We start from the raw sequence: 21,714 nt of genomic DNA, 5'->3' as shown, positions 1-21,714 counted from the left end.
TAAATGAGGTGCATTTTATTCATTTTCCACTCTGTTTCTCTAGTTCAGAAGTTCTGTTTATGTCAAAAAAATCACTTTAACAAAGAGTCTTAAATATCCTCATGTGTTTTCTTCTATAAAACTTGTAAAACGTATGGAGTAACATGCAGCATTTCAACTTTCACTGGACATCATTGACTCACATTGGAACCATTTCTGCTTATTTGGAATTTCTTAGCAGTTTGATCACATACATTCACAAATCATCTGACAGAAAATGGCTCGAGCTATTTTTCTTTCTTTGATTTCTTTGGTCCTTTGGAATGTAAAGTTGCATTTACAAGCTACAATGTGAACAACATGTTCCTGTTATCCAGCAATTAATAATAAAATTATGGAGAGGAGTGTTACAATCTGGCGTATAGCCAAATGGTGAGTTCACATATTTTCCCATATTTTTTTAGTGCTCTCTGCACTGAAGGATGCTTCACCATTATTTAAACGAGTTATCTATAGTAAATTATTGCTGACATACTGAATAAGCTGCCCTTAGAACATCATAAAATGAACTATAGCTAAATATTGTGCATGTTGGTCAGAAAGTCTGTTCTGTTCATGTGGGCAGCTTTGGCCAGAATAAGCTGCAAAGTAAACCAACCTTTACGCCAAAATAGAAAGTTTGGCTCTGCAAGATGTTTAGTATGTATTACATTTCTCACACTTGTTTATCTGTGATTCAAACAAAGATTTAAAACTAAACAAAAGAGTCACTTAGCAGCCCTCAATAAAAACACTAAAAAACTTTGGACAAACAAAAATCACAAGAGACAAGAGTTGCAGAATATCCATGCATTTTCAATGATATTTTGTGTGAATAAAACAGGTACTGCATCCGCAGCTTTTTTTAATTACAAATTTATTGCAAATATAGAAATAGATCTTTTGTACAGAATTTGTGGTGAAGATGTAGGATATAATTACCAGCAAAATAAATGTAAGTAAACCATTTCAGAGGCTTTTTTTTCTCACATCAAAGAAATTGTGTCCTTTTTTAAGGTCCATTCCTTAGATAGAAAGAGATGCAAAGAAATATACAGCTGATCTCTCATTGTGGATGAGGCTCTTTAAAATTGCTGAAATTCATTTACAATTCTGTTTAATCCTGTAGCTGAAGGCTCAACTACTTATGATGTCTGGTATCAAACTGTTAGAAAGCTCACTCACAGTTGGAGATGTTTTGTGTGTTGCCGTGGAAAAGCTTTGGTTTCCACTTCAAAAAAAAAAATCAATCGAATAACTATTTTTTTCTCTCACATTTAGGCCTTTTTCAGAATCTTTCTAGCCTCGACCAATAAAATGCTATATTATTTGTGCATGCATAATGTTCTAACAGGACAGTGAACTGAAGAGCCATTGGCAGGAGTTCAGACATAATTAGCTTGGTGTTGTGGTTTGGCTCAAGACATGCCGTTGTGGCTTCACTGCCTTAACTAATCAATGCAGGCCTCTTTCTTCAGTCAGGCCAAATAGAAAATGGCATCTCTTACAGCCTTCAGAGACTCCAGCGTCCCGAACAGACCAGCCCCTATCTAAGTACCTCTCTTTCACTGCCCATAGACTATTCCACCCACTGACTTCTCTAAAATGCTGAAACATTTATTCGCTGATGTTTACTTCATCATTGATCCAATGAGCAGCCGTGCACGGGAGAATGTTTTTCTCCAGCAGAGGCGAGGGGCTACAGTGGGACACCTGCAAGGTTAATGTAGTGGATGTGCCATATACTCTCATTTATTGATCTGGAGTCTGTTAGGTGGAACTGAGTTCTGCAGAGGATGAATTGACCCAGCTAGGATCTCGCTTTTCTTTTTCATTGCAGATCGAAATAACCATAAGAGATAAAGATCTTATTTTGGCACTAAACAAGACAGACCAATACATTCTTTTTTTCTTTTTTTTTTTTTTATGGCAGAATACAAAGCTTTCCCATGGCATTGTTTCAGGCACCTTTTTTTCTTGGTTTAAAACTGTATTTCAGGGACAGTTCAGCATCACTGAGATATGAATAAACCTCAGTGCCTCAAAATGATGGCAAGTTCTGACAACATTTCAATGCCTAATTTTTGCTTCATTTGCAACATATATCCACTCAGTGTACACAACAATATAATTCATCTCTTTGAAAAATACAGGAAATCATGCAAACATAACACTTTGTTTCTTTTTCCGCCACTTTCTCTGGTCTCAGATTGAATCAGATCTGGATAACGTGGATCACTTCATTAACCCAGTCCAAAGCTATACAACATGTTACCCTAAGATCACCCACCCCGATCTCCCACCCTGAAAAATAGTAATAACAATTACAACTACAACTTCAGTGATGAAAAAAATAAATAAAATAACATCTTTTTACAAAGTTTGAAATTCACAAATATAGCTATTTGTCTACTATTCACCTCCTGTTTTTTTGGAATATGAAATCATATTTGTGAAAGGAGGGCTACTAAAGCAAAAGAGAATAAAAGGAGATGCAAGCTAATAATTGTCATAAATATTCCTGAGCCATATTTTGGGACAGGTGAAGGCTCAAAGATGCTCAAGAAAACAGAGACAGACCCGCCAAACTCATGCCAACATCATGTGAGGAGATTATTATACTGGAGGATTAAAACAAAACAAAATTAAACACAAAAGGCCATTGTCACCATTTTGAACATTTTACCCTCAGGTTTGGCAAAACAGTTTTTGAGGCATTATTTGAGTATTCAGATTGACTGTAAAAATAATCAAATGAATGACAGAGAAGACCCAAATACCACCCCTCCAAACCACCCACTTTATAAAGAGCCAAAGTCCGACTGCAAGACACATACAGTGAATCCTCAGCAATTTATACATAAAAAACACTCTAAGATGTGCATTCTGTTCATTAGTGCCTAAATCCCTTCCATGCTGAAACATTTTAGACTTTAAACTAACATAAGGATGTACTGTTACACTAACACTACTGCTAGACTACAGCCAGCAAAACAAACTAAGTTTAAGTGCACCTTTAAATATATGGATTCATTAAGTGTCCTCTGTTCTTCTCCACAGCAATGCTCTAGAGATATCTTGATATGTTGGCCTGTAGACAGAGAGTGAGACTACAGAGGGAATGAGTGAAAGAAAGGACATCAAGCTGGTGGAGTCTGAAGTTAATTGAGAAGTGAGTGATGGAGAGGGATGAAAGAGTACCCAGGATTAACTGGTGTGATCTCCTATTGTGAATCGCTGGGAAAATCCAAGTTAGCTCCTTTGACATTCCCACATGTATTTTTAAACATTTCCCACGATTTCTGAGAGGAGAGTGTGAAGCTGAAAGGATAGTTAACCCGAAAATGACAGTTCTGTCATTATTTGCTTTCCAAAATGGGGACAACGTTATTTTTTTCTGTGGAACAACAACAAATAAGTTGTATTTATAAAAAATAATCTTCATACAGCTTTTTCCTTAGTGACCACCGCTGGTTTCTTTTTTTTCTTTTTTGTTAGGTGAACTATCCCTTTGGAATGAACCAATAAACATTTGTTACCCTGGACCACAAGACCAGTCATAAGGCTCAATTTCTTGAAATTGTGATATATACACAATCTGAAAGCTGAATAAATAAGTTTTCCTTTGATGTATAGTTTGTTAGGATCAGACAATATTTGGTCGAGGAAAATCTGGAATCTGAGGGTGCAAAAATATCAAACAACTGAGAAAATCGCCTTTGAAGTTGTTCATATGAAGACCTTACCAATGCATATTACTAATCAAAAATTAGGTTTTGATATATTTACGGTAGGAAAAGTACAAAATATCTTAATGGAACATGATCTTTACTAAATATCCTAATGATTTTTGGCATTAAAATAAAAATTTGATCCATACAATGTTTTTTTTTTTTTTGATATTCCTAAAAATATATCCCAGCCATTTAAAACTGGTTTGGTGGCCCAGGGTCACATTTGGATTTAAATCTGTTAAAGGCAATTCAGACCATCTAATCATCTAAGGTAGGCTTTCCCCACTTCATAACATTACAGTTTGGGAATGTTGTTTATTCATTCATTATCAGGTTGATGCAGCTTGCATTCTCTGATTCTCTCTACTCTCAAAGTACTCCTACACACTTGCTGCATCATCTTCACTCCTGATTTACTGTCTCCTCCTGATCCTGAGTCTTTTCCATCATCATACATTCTCTGACTCACTTTGATGAGCTCGTTCAGATTTAACCCCCTCTCTCCTGCACTTGCTTCATCACTCAACACACGCTTTCGTCTCTTTCAATCACAGTTTAATATAAAGATTTATTTCTTAATTTTTTCTTATTTCTCAAAGCCCCTGGGCTGTGTGTTTGAGAAGCACAGAAACTGGCCCTTTTATTGTCTCCTCTAGTTCGAAACAATTGCGGTTATCCAACTTGAAGCCTGTCTCTCACAATCCTGCTGTTTTCTACCTCACCGTCAAAACAGAATTCAGAGAACATTTGAGAGAAAAGAACAAGCAATTGGAAAATATCAGAGGGAAAACATGCCAGTGTGGAGCTCTTCTGCACAAAGAGGGAGAATAGACTTAAAAGCTTCATAAAAGAGGCACAATTATCCTGACTCCAGAGACCCTCGGAGTGATTTTCTCTAAGCTTCTTTTGAGCATGAACAAAGATGGGCAAAGCCAACGAGTAGGACCTTCAAAGACACCTCAGAACATGTTGACTGCATGTAGTCCTTTTTGGATTTAAGAGGCAATAATAAGCTTGACAAACAATATTTGGTCCTGAGAAATTATTAAGTCAGTTAAATATGAATGCTATTCTTGTAAAAACAAGTAATTGAATTTAAATGTGTTCAATACAAATTGAGAACAATACACATAAGTGAAGAGTTTGGACCTTAGTTTCAAAATAATTAATAAATAATGGGGATTTATGTCAGAATTAGTTAATAACCTCCAAAAGTTTCACCTCTGTCACTCTTGCAATTCAAAGGCTGTTTCACGAGTCCGAGGAGAGGGCTCTGAGATTGGTAATTGTTCCCGAACCTGATTACCTCTGCATCCTCCTCCCGAAATTTGTTAATAAATCATCACTAAAAAGAAAGGAGGTTGGAGTGAAAATCTTGTTTCAAAGCATTAAATCATATCTCTTTAGCTCTCTTCAAGCCAATCTCCTTCTGTAGTGTCTAACACTAAGAGGAAGCTAAAGAGCTTAGAAAAGTAAAAACTGCTGTGGAAGAGTAATCCACTTTACGCTCAATGTAATAATACTAAAATATGACAATGATTAATGTCAAAGTATTTTCTACTCTTAGTACAACCAACTTCCTTAACACAACTCTTGTCAGAGGGCCTACAGAAAGAACATATTAATATAAAAATATGACACTTTGACCGAACATAAATTAAGCCACACTTTTAAATATCCTATGCCATGTGATACTGACTGGTTATAGGTAACAGAATACCGAAAAAAATAAAAAACAGCCTACAGTCCACTACAGATCACTATTTCGTTCAACCAGAGCTGGTATCAACAATAGTCAACGTGGCTTTCCTGGTCAAAACAGGTTATTCAGGAACTTCTGAACGTTGAATTGTTAACAAAATCTAAATTTTTACAGCGATGCAAACATGGAGCAGGAATATAATAATACTTTAGCACCGGACTGAGAAGAAGAGACATACACATGCATTATTAAACTCCTCCAAAAACAGCGGTAGTGAAACTCTGACCCCCAACTATCCACTACGATCATTTCAGCATAAAGAAAGTGGCACTGCCATGAAATGACTATCTTTGCCTGTTAGTTCTGTAGTAGGGTGGTAAACAAACGTTGTTTGGCTGAACTGGGTAATTATGCATGACTCGTCAAGTCAAAAGTTAAAGGCCAAGTGAAAAAATAAAGAAAGAATGAATTAAATCATGAAATAGCATATGAATGGAGGTCTGATATAAAAATGTGATTTGGTGGAGGGAGACCTTAACTTGAAATAATTGAATTGTCAGTTTGTCCTGAACGAATGGGGGAAATGTTCAAGGGAGCTGAGGGAATGTTCAAGCTTGAGCAAATTGAAAAGGGAACACCACAATCTTACTCCCCAGCAAAGCATGATAAGAAAAAACAGTAAGCACACATTTTCTAAAACAAATAATACATAACAGAAAAATCTTATAGATGCCATGCCAATTGTATTATTACTTCCCTTCAAAGTTTTTTTTCTTTCTTTTTTGTTGCTTTCTTTTTTTTTCTTTGTCAATGAGGGGAGGCACAATAAAAAAACATATCTAAAAACATAAAGCTGGGCATCAATTTTTACTGTTATAAAAATGAACAGTCATTTAAGATTGAGTGTTCATTGTTAGTTCCTTAATACCAGTCCAAGTGGTTTTAAAATCAGGTTCATAAAGTGAGGAAAATGTCACAGTAAGCCTCCGGTAGCAGTCCTTCATTGGTCCATTTCAGTTGCCAGAGAACAGTTTGTTCGGTTAAGGTCCAACTTTTCTCTCTGCAATGTCTTAAGCACACAAGTAGTGCCCTAATAATCCACATTATAGCTGCTGCTGTCCCTTCTTCTGTAAACCATTAAGCATCCTGTAAAATCCTTGAACAAATTTTTTTTTAAAGCCACCAAAAACAGACAACCAAAGAGACATTCTGCCTGAGTGTATGTCCAATGTTGGCAGGTATCTGTTACATATTTACAATGAAAAAAAATTAATCGAGAGAAATGGTAAGAAAGATGAAGAAAGATGGTATATGAACATTTATTTACAATGAGCCCCTTATTAAATAAAGGGATATATTATGATTTACAGAAATGGCTCTTTATGTGGTACTACATCAAATAATGGAACCTTTTACTGAAGGCACAGAAACACCTGATGCTGAAAATGGGGGCAAAATAAAGAGGTTTGCTGGCTAATGCTAACCCCCATATGAGCTGTCTGCATTTTGTTTCAATTTAATAAATCTAATTTTCAAACTGGACATCTCAGACATGTTTCACCAGAAGTGATGTCAAGTTAAGTGCCTGTTACTTGTTAATTTGAAATAAATAAAAAAAGTAAGCACCTTCATGTTGTAACAAACACATATAACACAAAGTGTCAAGTTTACTATGCTCTTTCCCATGCAATTATAATCAATCATGACTGCGGCCTTTAAGCTCTAAAAAGAATGCAAAAGCATAAAATTATAATGAAAGTGGTTTATATTACTTGAATGCTACATACAAAGCCTTCTGAGGACACACAATAGCTTTGAGAAACACGCTTTCTTTTGCGTCCTTTTTGAAATTTGTGAGCTCAGTCCGCATTCATTGTACAGTATATGTACGGAAAAGAATATGGGAAACAGTTCAAAATGTCACCTCTTGTGTTTTGCAGAAGAAAGATAGTCATACAGTTTTGGAACAACACAAAGCTGAATAGAGAATTTTAATGTTTAGGTGAAACTATACCTTTAAGCAATGTATTTAGTCCTAAATATTGTAAAAACTTAATTTTCTGTAAAGTTGCTTTGCTACAATTTGTATCAAAAAAGTGCTATACAAATAAACTTAAACTGAATTGAACATTTAGAGTGGGGTGGGGGTATAATTATAATACACTGAGTAAACACAATTCATTTCATGTGCCTGCTGGATATCTCATATTTCATACTTGAGAATATGTTGTAAACGGATGTACATTTTCCCACAGAGCCACCAATCAAATGTTTTGGTTTATTGGTCCATGAAACTGTAGGCTGAACTTGGTTGCTGAGAAAAGAAGCAAGAGTGATCTCTTTTAATCAAATTGGAGGTCTTGGATGCTTACCCTTGCACACTAAAGGATATAGCCTGGCTAATTGCTAATTAGTTAGTCTAATCTAACTGGACATTATTAAAATAATTGCTGACAGAGATAAAGTGGGAAGAGCTGTAATCAACATTGAAACCAAAAGTTAGTAAGCGATAACAAGAGCATAAAATATTTGTTCATTAAAATAAATTATTTGTATTTTTTCTATAATTTATTAAATCAATTATTGCTACTTGTTATGTTGTCATAATTTCAGTATCAGCATCATGGATAATAATTACCCCAATAAATAAATTAATGAAAAAAAAAAAAAAAAGCCTGGAGAAACATGTCATATAAAGCATCAGTTTAAAAGTGTCACAACAGGGTCTAGGTTAGTTTGCCTGTTGATTGCTCAGCTGGCAGCAACAGGCTTCCAAAAGCCAATTAATGGACTAAACAAATTGACCTTAGGGCAGAGGAACAGAATACATAAACCTCTACTGCCAACAGCCACTTTGTGCTCATGCTGTGATACAGGTGACAAGGTAACCTCTGATAAAGAAATGCTAATAATAATGCATCAGTGATGAGAGAGGTACAGAGCTATGTCTGTTTAATCTCAAACACAGATTTTCACATTTTCCACAGACGCTAGTAAATATACAGTATTTTCTCTAGCACTCATTGCACTATTTATGTCATCCTGCTCAGCACAGCAAGCAGCTGCCATACAGGGAGATTTTTCTGTTTCATTTTTTTTTATCTTTTCCTTCACTCCATTCCTTTATTTTCTCACATGAGTAGTGCTATTGAAATGTAAATTTGGTTGCCCTGTGTATAGTCTCTAAAATATGGAAGGGGTAAACTGCTTTTGACAGGTTTGTAGAAAATGAGTGCATTATTTTGTTCTACTAAAACACACACTCATACACATTCCCACCTAACAAATGAATGAGATGGCCTTTTTTTTTTTTTTTTTTTTTTTTTTAAGTGGGAGGATAAACAGAGATTCTGTCTCAAGCTGAATGAGGACTCAGGTTACAAAGGTCTCACCATATGAATGATGAACACACAGATGAATGCTGAGTAAAATACAATTATTTCAATTAATGACAAATGATAAGCCCATCTGCCCTTTTTTACTGAGTACGACAATTGTCACCCTCTCAGATAATATCTCTGAATGTTATCTTATGTGTATATTGTATCCTTAGGCTCTTTTACTCTCTTTTTGGCCCACTGTACAAAAACAGATTAAAGTAACTTGTCCTCAAACCCTGACAAACTTGGCTACGCTTTGCACATTGCAGCCTTTACCCGATTTCTTTACTACAGTCGCTCTCTCCTGGTTTATCAGGCAGTGAAGGAGACTTGCGCTGTGTTTCCACGCAGTCGCATAGATTACAGCTTTTGCTGTGCTGACACACCCTTCCAGTAGTCAAGGATGTCATGCAAGTCCTCCCCCTTGGCAAACTGGACCTTTTTGCGCAAGGCATTTCCAGCTGTTACATAACAGGACTCCTCATGTGGACCCTTTCTGTGGGGACGGAAGCGCTCCCAGATGCGCAAGGTGCTTTCAGAAGAGTACTCTGGACTCGAGGAGTAGCCAGAGTAATTGTGGTGACGGGGAGAGAGTTGAGAGTAGGAAGCAGCGTCTCTCTTGGTGCGTGACAGAGGCTTGAGAAAAGAGACCCTTTGGGCTGGGGAGTCATGAGAGCCCTCATAGTAAAGGGCAGGGACTGAGTGACGATGTTCTGCACAGTGGTAGTCTGGGTGCACCTCCAGGTGCTGCTGAATGCCCATCCCATCTAAAGTACCACCATCAATGCTACAACCACCACCACCACTACCTACTAAAGGGAGCCTCTCCAGGGGCTCACCACACCCCAATGGGCTGCCCTTGTCTGGATACTGGCAAGGATCTGGGCTGTGGGGTTCTGGAACATCTAGGCTGTAAACGCGACCTTTCCCACTGGAAGGGCGGCAGTGCCTCTTGGAAGAAGAGACAATGACAGCTGCATCGGCACTCATCTGTCTTTGTATGGGCCTAACTGCAGAAGCTGGGGGAGGTGGACGGTATGGTGGTGACACAAAGCCACCCCCTGTGATCCCAGGTCTCTCGGACAGAGGAGCTGTGAAGGGACGAGGGGGTGGAGGAGGAATTTTTGGGGAAGGAAAGACTTGGCAAGTATCATTGACACTAGTAGAAATGGGAATCAATCCTCTGGTCAGAGAGGAGGTAGAGGTAGGTGGGGGTGAGGTTGGACCACTTGCTGTGGTTGAAACAGATGTTGCAACAGAGTCCAGCTTAAGTGCATCAATGCAGTTGTTAATTATCTGGTTGACCTTGTCAACCTCCATTGCAATTGTTGAAATCTCAGATGCCGATCCACGGCCATCATCATCTGAATCGTCACACAGGTCACTTCCATCATCTCCACTGAGATCTTCCTCCCGAACACCATGTAACATAGCTCCATCTCTCCCCCTTTCGTCTCCTCCTACAGAGGTCCTAATATCCATATAGTTGCCCTTAGTGGCCATGGCCTCGGAGAAGGCAGTTGCCATCTTTTCTACTTGAGGAATGGAGGACAGACGTGAGGAACTAGTGTTAGCGGAACCATGGCCAAGCATGGCAGAGCTGGATGAGGAGGACATGGGTAATTTGCCATGGTGATGCTGATGGTGGCTTTGCTCATGAAGTTTCTGGATAGCTGTGGGGTCATTTGCAACTGCCGCTGCCACCTCTGGTCCATATCGCATTTCCAGAATGGTCTTCTTCACACAAATGGATTTTTCTTTCTCTTCTTTTCTGCGACGTCTTCGCAAGCAGTAGTAGACAAACCCGAGAATAATGAGCATTCCAAAGAGGCAACCAACAATGGTCATGATGTAGTGGGTGGTCGTGGAGGGTGGAGGCATCAAGTCATCTGGATTTGGAGCTCTGGTAGAAAAGTATAAACAAGTGTGGTTGTAGCGCTGTGAATTGCGTATTGATGCCACGCAGAAAGTGTAGTTGGTGTTTGGTTTGAGCTTGTTAAGGGTGATCATTTCCTTTTTATTCTTCAAGTTCCTCACAACTGACACAAAGCTCTGATTGTACTGTACCAGGATGTACATCTTGCTGTATGGCTTTGGAATCTGGATAAGAAGGGACGCAGAGGAAAGAGACACATGATGCAGTTTGATGCTGGGACTAAATGCATTCTCAGATGAGGAGGAAGTTGTGGGCTGGTGGTATGGTCCAAAGTGTTCAAACATGTCAGGACCCATGCCTGAAGAATCAGGATCAGGTGGAAGAGATGTCATTCCTGGAATCCGCACCCCATCCCGGCACACAGAGGAAAGAATGTAGCGAGCACTCCGTCCGTGCCCAGCTACAGGACTCAGCAATGGATAGCCAAACAACTCCCGTGGGGTCTCGCATTGAAGTCGATCATAGGTGTGTGTGACATTGTTGAAGGCCTCTAACCAGGTGAGGAAACTATAGAGCTCACAGCCGCAGTGGAAAGGGTTTCCCGCAAGCTCACATCCCATGAGCCTGCCCAACACAGTGAAAGTAGATGGGTCTAGTCGGGCTAGCTTGTTCGATGACAGGTCGAGGTTGCTTAGGCTGGGGCACTCCCAGAATGCATTGGTGGCAATGACTTCTATGAGATTGTGCTGCAAGAAAAGACATTGCATGCGTCCCAGACCTCGCAACATACCTTCAGTCAGGTTGGTTAACTTGTTATATCCAAGTTGCAAAACCTGTAGATTTGCTTGGCTTGCAAAAGCACCATCTTCGATGTATGAGATCTCATTCTTGGTGAGGTTGAGGTCAGTCAGATTTGTGAAGCGACTCAAGGAGGTGAAAAAAATAGCTTTGATCTTGTTCTCATTAAGTCGCAAGTCATGTACTGTGTTGTTGATGTGCTGTGGGATTGTCTCATATGGTGGCTGGTTCTGGCTGCAAATGGCCAACCACACATAACCTTTATCCCCCTCGATGAGCCAGCAGTCACCTCTGACCAATGATGGTGGGCATAAGAGCATAAAAAAGGGAAGGAAAAGGACGGTGGTACAGGAAGGACTGAAGGCCGTCAATACACTCATCATGATGGGAGTGGAGAGGAAGGGGATGTTTTAAAATAAAGGAAAACAAGGTTAGATTCTTATGGGAGTTTTCTATTGAGAGTAAAAAAATATCTTTCACAAATGCAAAAACAAATGGATTTCCTTTTGGGCTGTCAAAGCTGTTGACTTGTCATGGTTTCTTGCAGAGTCCCCATATTTGCTCATATCCAGTATAGCACAGTTAGTGCCTGATACATTTTTCACACCAATCTTGACATGAAGGACAATTGCTGAAATCTTCCCTGATGAATCTGTAAAATAAAACAAAGACAATACATATGAGCTTAATTTAACAGGAAAATATAAAAGTATAAAACATCAAAAGTCTACAAATACAAAATTTTATAATATTGTATTTAATCTTATGTAAAATCAAACAACAAACACAAACAAACAAATAAAAAAAAATATTCAACGTAACTTTAAAAAAAAAAAATCTACACACGATTTATAAAATCAAATTTGAAAACAATTAATTTGGTTATCACAAAATACAAAAAAAAAAATCTTTTTTGCTTTTTTTTTTTGGGGGGGGGGGTAAGTGTAAATCTTAAAAGTTTCTATTATCAAGGCAATAACTAAGAACTAACTAACTAAAAAAATGCAAGAATTATGCGAACACGTGAAATTGTTATCACATGTAATTGGCATGTTATGGAATTTAACTATGTCAATTAAGTGAAAGGAGATGAAAAGCTATGATGTCTACACTTTCCTGAATAATTTACAAGGTCAATTCTTTCTTTTATGAAGATAGTGGAAAAATGTATAACAAAAAGGTTTGTTGTATATGCAAACATATATACTGTACATGGATATATGTACCTATATAGTTATATGTATGCACGTATATATGTGCATATATGTACATATGTACATTTAATATAGGAAAACGGCCAATTGTATATATGTCACATATATTAAAAACCTATATCAAAACCTATATTAATGTTTATAACGGTTTTTTCCATGTGGGATGCTTTAGTTCAAACATTTAATTGGTCCATATTTTCATTATAGCTAATGATGAGATAGCACAAGCGATTAAACAAGTTGGCACAAATTCATGAATTTGTTTATATGTGCTTAGTTGTTGCAGGAATCTCTTGTACAAAATCAGAAACACTCCCTATATAAAACCAGGGAGACCCACTTCCATTTGGACCATTTCCCAACAAATCATTAATTAGATGTAAGAACAAATAGTGCCCTACCCTTGGATTTAATCGTCTAAATCATTAGAACAGAAGTAAATGAGCCATGCACTGGCTTTCAAGAATAGGGCTCATTCATCTCACCCTGCCACCTATCAGTCAGGCCTCCATACCGACAGCAAGAGGGGATCATGATATGACAAACATCATTAATCATCCACCCATGCTTCCCATTTCAGGAGTACTGTATGTCATAGAAGAAAAGGTATGTATAGAAATAGGGGATTAAAATGCTTTTGCACTGTGCCAGGAGCCATCCTCCTCTGAATGCTATGGAAAATGGAACACATATGCACAGACTTCAATCTGGCCCTCAATCCAGATGAGCCTAACAGTAGCTTTAATTCTTATGTTCTAGCCACGAGTACAATCGGTAAACACTCAAGTTACAGTTACAAGAATATAATTTAATCCTAAAATTATATATCATCTGGAAAGAAATGCATGGTTTCTCTCAGACAACAATCTACAGTGGCCTCAAGTATTAGCTCTATGTTATAAAAACGTTTGTAGCAAGTCCTAGTTACCAATCTATCTCCACTATGAAGGCCAAGGTTGTTAAACCCTTCTTTGACACAGATAAAATTCCCTCTTTTTCTTCTACTACTTTCCGTCATTGCATTTTCTCTCAGTCTCTTTATCTTTTGCACCCGCTATGTTTCATCATTTCTTACTGTCGCTCAGTTAATTGTACAAAAGCAAATTTTGCTTAAACTGAATGAAAATGTTTGCTAGTCTGCATTGAAACGTGCCCTGAGAGTAATTAGAGATCATCTGCTATTGTTTTTAGATCACTACCGAATCCCACACTGCAAAATATGAATGAAACAAGAACAATGACAGTTTCAGTGAAACATGCAATCACAAAACAGTCCTATTAAGAGGCTAGCAGGCAACATTTACAGTCTGATCATGCCTAAATCGTGATGCCCCTCCACCTTATCTCAGTGTTCCTCTCACTTTCTTCCTCAGCCCACCAGAGATGTGATCTGGTTTGGTGCTCCACATAGTGAGGCCCAAAGGAAGCTTTAATTAGGGCTGGGACTAGGGCAAGGGGGTGCATCCCGATGAGAGAGCAGTCTGTATGTGTGAGAGCGAGACCAGCTAAAATAAATGAAGAATTATAACAACCTCAGTGGGATAGAAATCGTTTGTTTGTTTTGTGACTCAATACCTTTACACCATGAGATATCGACCGATTGTACACAAAGCGTTTGCTCGCCTGCTTTCATTAATTTGGTACAGTCGTCAGAGCTACATACAGATTGGCACCTGGTCTAAACTTGGAATGTGCTCTCGCTATGATTGCCCATTAGCAATTGGTGTCTCTCCAAGACTATTACCTAATTAGTTATGATGATATTCCTCTAAATCTAAATGACATCTGTGTACACAGAAAGGGGCCTACATTTACAGTAAGCACAGGTAAATAAATTTTATATTGGCAGTGTTTAAGTATATTAAGTTTCTCTTTACCCCCCTTAATCTTTCCGTCTGCCAACCTATTCTTTTAGTAAATCCTAACAGGTCCTGAGTGGGAGGTTTGCTACATGAAAGTGTAAGAAGTCTCATTTCGGATTGGTGTGTATGTGACCATATGTCCCATGATCACATGTGATATTATAAGACATACCAATACACAAGAGCGTTTGATAATTTGTGCACTATGTAGGCGCAGAACAACACACATTGCCACAGTTCTGCTTTGTGTGGTGGTATTGGCTAAATCTGAAATCCCCAGAGAACATCTATATTAACATGCATTATGTACTTGTAGCAGACAATCTGGCAGTCGCACTATATGTTTCAGATGTGTTTTAACTTTTCCAAAGACTCAAGTGCAAATATCTTTTGTTTTAAAGAACATGTATATGAGAAATATAGGGTGAGAAATGTGAGGAGGAGGAGGAGAAGAGAAGCAAAGAAAACAAGAGCTTATTTAAAGATTTGGCAATGGTTTATGCTTCATGAGGTCTGTAGCGTTGGTGGAAGAGTATCTCTAGATGACTTCTAAGAGTTGGAGAAGGGTTACGGCACCGTAACTCTGATGGAGCCTCGTCCTCATTGCTGCTGACTAGAATGGCACTGAGACCAGCTGTTATATGGACAGCACATCACCATGGTCTCAATGTCTCCACTGACAGGTATCTGGGACAGTGTTGACACTGATGCAAGGGAGCAGGCTGGCCATGCTTTGCCGTATTTGGAGGAAATGTCAGGCAGTGCAAAGTGATGTGAGGCAATGTGAGGTGGTGAAAAGTGATATGAGTCGATTTGAAGCAGCATGAGGCGGTACTTTGCGAGGTGATCTGAAGCAATATGAGCTGATACGGAGCAGTTTTAAGCAATGTCAGGTGGCGTAACTTTTGCACAGTCTAAAGAAATGTTAGGCACATATATGTTCACATGCACTTTAAATCAGACTAAAGCAATAATTTATCCTGTAACTAAATGTCCTGTATTTAGTCAGACAGAAATCGTACCTGTCTGTTTTTTAAAGAAGAAAAAGAAAAACCTATAATGTAATTGACCTAGACCTACATAATGCAATTGTATTTCAGTTTTAGACTGAATTTATTCATATATATATATATATATATATACACACAGTTGGCCTTGCTGTTGTGCAATTGCTCTGAAAGACAGGCTAAATTGAAAACATATTTCATTTAATCCTTTCAATGTGAAAACATATTACAAAATGTATATAAAACATGTTCAGTATTTTTTTTTTTGGAAAAATAAAAAACGCAGCAGAACTGCTTTCATTATTGATAATACTAATTGTTACTTGAGCATCAAATCAGAATTAGAATGATTTCTGAAAGATCACGTGGCACACTGAAGACTAAAGTAATGACCACTGAATAAATTACATTAAATCACATTTTAAAATGTATTCAAATAGAAAACAGTTCAATATAAATTGTACAAATTTCACTATATTACTGTTTTTACTGTTTTGAGCAAATACTGTAAATGCAGCCTTTATGAGCATAAGGTAGTTATATCAAAATCATTGAAAAAAATTCATACCCCAAAAGATTAAAATACTATATATACATTAAAATGTATTATTATGAGACATATGGAAAATATCTCATTACAAATATGTCATGTATGCTTGAACAAATAGATGCAGACTGAAGCTCATCTTCACAAAAACCTTCTATAACTCTATTACTACCATGCATATAAACATTGTGAAACTAATAAAAGTAAGTTTAAAGCAATGCGAAGCAGTGTGGCTTGATACAAGCCTTTTTGAAGCAATGTGAGGTGATGAGAAGCAGTTTGAAGCAAAGTAAGGGTTATAGAGAAATAATGTAAGGTGGTATGAAGCAATGCGAGGCAACTTGAGGAAGAGAAACATGATGTGAGACAGTCTGAATCAATCGATGTGAGGCATGTAAGGTGATCTGAGATTGTGAGAGGTGGCTTGATTCATCAGGTTTGTTTGTCTGCTGTGAGCCACAGCTCAGCCAATACTGCTTAACATCTGCAGCAGGAGCCATGCCAAGCCTCTAACAAACCCACAGGGAGCATATGTTTGTATACCACACACCTGCTGTTGCAGCAGCATCACACAACATCACTGCACTTAGACTTTAGAAATGTCTGTGTATAGACACATGCACACACTGTGTTTAGTCCATGGGGATGATTAGTAGTCATTATGAGATTGGCACCTGTATGGGAGAGTAACAGTATGTAGGAAAAAGATGTGCGTGATAAGTCTGTGCTAGTGGGTTTTATGAGTGGGGTAAGATGTGTCAGTGAGTAAACTGTACATTTTAATTGTCAAATGTCAAAACCGTATCTAGAGCTACACAGTCCATGATGCATTGTTAATGGCATGATTTAAATTATGTCAAAAAATTAACTGTGCCTTAATTAAGAAGGTTATCTTGAAAAAAAAAATGTAGGTGTATTTATTCATTTATTTTTTAACCTCTATTATATTTTCATGCCTTTAGCACAACTTAGGACTGTCTATCCAAAGATTCTGTCATCATAAAGAAGATATTTTGAAGAATGTTGGTCTCTAAACAGCTTTGGTTCCAAATGACTTCCAATGTATACTTGTCTGTACAATGGAAGTCACATGGAACCAAATGGAACCATAACTGTTTTTATGTTCCACAAAAGAAATAGGTCTCACCAGTTTGGAATGTCTTGTATGTGTAAATTATGACATAATTTATGGGTGAACTAAGCCTTTAAGTAAAAATGGCACAGCTTACCCACACTCCCTTAATCTGAGAAAGACAAGTTCAGTAGGCTGACCGCTACCCCGTGACCACGAGTCTCTCAGTTAATGCTTGTACCTTCCCCAGAGACAAAGTGAAGGACAGACTGAGAAACAGCCAAGAAAGTGAGTCTGAGAGTGTGAAAAGCTGCCCAGCCTCTGATCTGTGAGTGAGGTTCAGACTGTGTAAGTCAACTTCATCCTTCCCGCGGGGAGTGCGTTCTGTTCAAGACTTAACGTGCTAACAGGCAACACTTTGATAAACAGACACAACCCTTTTCTTTGGCTTTGTCAGTGGCACATATACTACTGGAAACACTCTCGCATACCAACATATACACAAGGCCTCCCGCAGTAACATGGCGAGGCACAATGCGGATCTTTCCTGCAGGGAGGTCTGTGCTCTCTTCTCCAATTAGAGCAGATCGATCCCTGTAAATTGTGACTTTGTATGGTCCACTGCAACTTGATTATGTTTGGCCCCTATTTAGTGTGCATGTATATATGTGTGATTGTAAAAAAAAAAAACAAGTAGTTTCTTTTAGAAATCCTGGCCCACACGCAGTGGTTTTTCTGCCCTGAGCAAGTGTTCATATAATCGTGAAAGGTTTTACTTTGTAAGCTGTAGTTGAGGACATTCTGTGCGTGATTCTTTAATATGAATGCTGCTCAAAAGCAAGGGAAACTTTCTCTTTGTGAAATCTAGCATTCCTGGAGCTCAAAAAGTACTGCATTGTGTTTACCACATCAAGATCAAAGTTTTAATTCCCAGACATGAACTCTTAAAATGTTTAACTTAAATACAACATAAAATGCTTTGGATAAAAGTTTATGTCACATAGATGTAAATGTGGGGGTTTAGCTGACTGATGCCTTTCAAGTTTCATCGGAATTCAAAGGTCTGATTCATCTCTCCAGGCTAAACTAGACTCAAAAGAGTTGATCTTGAATGTAGTATTTGGATCTTTCATAATTAAAGTGCAAAAGTAACCACCCAGAAGTTTTGGAGCTAGGAGTATTCCTAAAAAAATTAATAAAAATCATGTAAAGTTTTAAGCTTTTAAAAAGTTTTAAGAGACACAATTTCATCCTATGCAATACGTTATAGAAGTGGGTGGTCATTCTATGTTCATCTTGATTTTTTTTGCCATGATCCTCTGACTGGTGAATGTTTATCTTTCAGGATTCATGTGCAGTGTAGTTCATTATCTGGAATTTTTTTTTTATATACAGTATATATATAAAATTGCATGATTCCCCTGGCTGAAGTAACACTTCTACACTTGATCATCTGTGGCTGCAGTCAACATGCATGGCTAACTAAGCAGACAGATGCAGCTGAGCACTAAACCATGTCTATCTCCCACAGTGCGGGGCTGTTCATGGGACAGCCACCCATTCTGTTGAGACAGCCCCTTCTGTGGAGAGGTTTGGTCTAGCAGGGGAATCCAGCCACCAGGGATCAGACCAGGGCAGCACTTTCTGCCCCACGGGAGAGGAGGAAGAGAGCGGATAAGGGAAGGAAATGAGGTCTACATGCCCCATCATGCCTCACTAAAGGACGGAGCTATGTGACCCAGTTCCCAGTGTCTCAGGTGTCCACAGAGAGAGAGAGAGAGAGAGACAAGGAATGTCCCAAATCCTGCATTTAACCGCACCAGAGAGTATTTAGCATACATTCCTGCCCTTCACTTACACTTCATGACACATATGCCGTGTGCTCCTGTCTGTAACTTTACTGTCTAACACACAGTGACTCATGCTTCACACACTAACTCACAGCTTTCAGATCTTAAACTTTGCATTTCTTGTCTGTAGGGTAGTATTTAACTTTTCATGAACTGATAAAACCTGAAACAAAGTACTTATACTGAAGTAGTTTGGTTTATATAATTCATCCCATAGGGTAAGACTAACAGCAATTCTTTTACATTTCAAACCCTTTTTTTTCTGCAACTATTGAATAATGGCGCACATTTAATGCCAATTTCATTGAAAATCTCTGTCTTGAAAGTCTGAGTCGTGGCCTAGGGGTCAGGTGCTAATGTGGGTGCTGCGGTTCAGGTTAAACACACATAATTTGCTGATACAGCTGACCCCGTCATTTTTTGTTGTATTTGTCAATAAAAGTGGAAAAAGACTTCAATTCAAACTGTTACTGTTAAGAGTAGCATGATGCTTCAGGTTTAATTCTGAAGGAGTGTAAGGTAGAGTAATGTATAATTCATAATTGAACCAGGCCAGAAACAGAGCCAATTTCAAAATGATATGTATACAATTAGGAGTAAATATGTGTGTATTTTAAAAGAAAAATATTATTTGCAAATAGTTCAAATGCATTCTGTTTATTTTACTACTATATGCCCTTTTTATCCACTTACTCAAAAAACATCCATTCAATGTTTAAGACACAGTTGCTTTGCAGCAATGCAGTATCAAAATACAGTACAAGTGACCGAGTGGATTTACCATCTCCAGCCACCTATTTTATTATGTCTTCCTCTTGGGTTTATCAAATAGTAATGTAATTTATTATTTTGTAACAGGAATCTTTGCTTTCCGAGAAGCGTCTGACTCATGCCAGGAATGCAGTAACAGCAATTGCTTGCTCATTTAAATAGTCTTAAAAATCAAAGTTCATATCTACTATCTTACTGTTTTACATTTTGTATTATTTGTACTTTTTACATTCACACACTATTATCTCACTGAATTGTAACACAGACTCCAGTGTTTTCATTGTCAATACCGATCTCTGTTCTGTATCAAACCATGCTCACCCCAGCTTATTCTTACTGTTAATATTTAACAGATTATTTTGGCTGTATAATGTGGCTTTTTCTGAAAAAAAAAAAAAAGATTATTTTATGATTATTATTTTATTTTAGGAAGAGAATTTTATGTTCCACCTTTACCTTTGTCAATGTGATAGCAACACTGCAGTGATATCTCAAAGCTCCGACTGAATACTCATAAATGAAAAGATGAGCATAATGCTGAACAAATAAGAGTGAGAAAGACAGAGATCACTCCCTCGGCAGTGGCTATGATAATGTATTCTTAATTGTAGAAATGCAGCCCTCCACTTTATAAATGTATTAAATAGGAATGAGCAGAGATTGATCGTAACAAGAGAAGTTCAGTAGGATGTCCAAGCTGATCAAGTTTTTAGTCCAGATGCAATTTCTTAGTTGTTGCTAGTTTTGTTTGGCATGTCACATCCTGTACATTTGATGGTCAAAGCAGCTTGGACACTAAATTTCTCCTTTTGGTTTCCACAGAAGAAAGCAAGTCAAATGGGTTTGGAACAAGTCAGTGATGACAGATTTTTCCTTTTTATGGGAACTATCCCTTTAGTTGAGATGCACAAGAAGGCTCTGGGGCGTACCGTTCAGCACAGTTTGAGCTGAAAGTAGCCGCCTATGTCCATATGTACATTCCCTGAAAGCATACATGGCATTTTCTCCTAAATCTGCTTGTGTGTCTCTAAGGGTTTGTGTGCTGATATCTTTAACTGTGTGTACCTGCGTGGTTGGATTGGCTTGTCTTGTTAGCCGTGGAGGGGTATGACAGGGTTAGGACATGCAGCTGCCTTGCTGTCTGAGGCTCTGCCACAGAAAAGGAGACTATATGTCACTGTCAGGACAGCCTCATATGGTGCTGCCAACCAAACATGCGACATATCCATAAAAAAAACATCCAAACCATTATAAACCTCACATTAGACACTCTTTATGACTAAAAGATCATAGTGTGAATGTTACTGTACTGCAATGCACCAGTGCACCATGATAGCTGATGCTTTTAAATCATTGTATATACAGTATGTGTATACTACACGGATAATTATACACATCGCATTGTCTTTAAGGGAGGCTTGTCAAGTGAATATCCTGCAATTAAAAGTATGTATGCTATAAAAAAAAAAAAAGATCATGTAAATGAGCACTTGCATTGAAAACAGGACCATGAATTAAACTTTATAATGCAGCTCACAGAGGCCTTGTTGTTTCTTTAAGTCTTATTTTTAACATACTCAGAAGTCTCAGATGTAGCACCGTCCATTTATCCTAGTACAGTATTTGATGTATTGGATAGTAATCATTACATTTAATAAAATACAAAATCAGTGACAAAAACCTGCATGCAACTCTGTATATATAACTTGGTTACAGTGCTTTATATATATATATATATATATATATATATATATATATATATATATATATATATATATATATATATATATATATATATATATATATATATATATATATATATATTACAGTATTTTACTTACATTTTAATAATTCATTAAGTCATTTTAATATTTTTATATTTG

At 37.7% G+C, this 21,714-nt stretch overlaps 1 protein-coding gene across 1 annotated transcript in view; it reads right to left on the bottom strand.

The window, feature by feature from the left end:
- Window positions 1-857: 857 nt before the first annotated feature.
- Window positions 858-21,714, bottom strand: part of LOC113045261 (protein phosphatase 1 regulatory subunit 29-like) — a 92,504-nt gene continuing 71,647 nt past the window's right edge. The window contains exon 3 of the mRNA XM_026205511.1: window positions 858-12,160. Coding sequence (XP_026061296.1) covers window positions 9,195-11,891 — 2,697 coding nt within the window. The 5' untranslated portion in view covers window positions 11,892-12,160 and the 3' untranslated portion in view covers window positions 858-9,194. The remainder of the gene's footprint in view (window positions 12,161-21,714) is intronic.

Source organism: Carassius auratus, chromosome 3, assembly GCF_003368295.1.
Source record: "Carassius auratus strain Wakin chromosome 3, ASM336829v1, whole genome shotgun sequence".
Lineage (NCBI taxonomy): Eukaryota > Metazoa > Chordata > Actinopteri > Cypriniformes > Cyprinidae > Carassius > Carassius auratus.
Note: the sequence above shows the minus strand (reverse complement) of the source record. Positions and strands in the feature narration are given on the sequence as shown.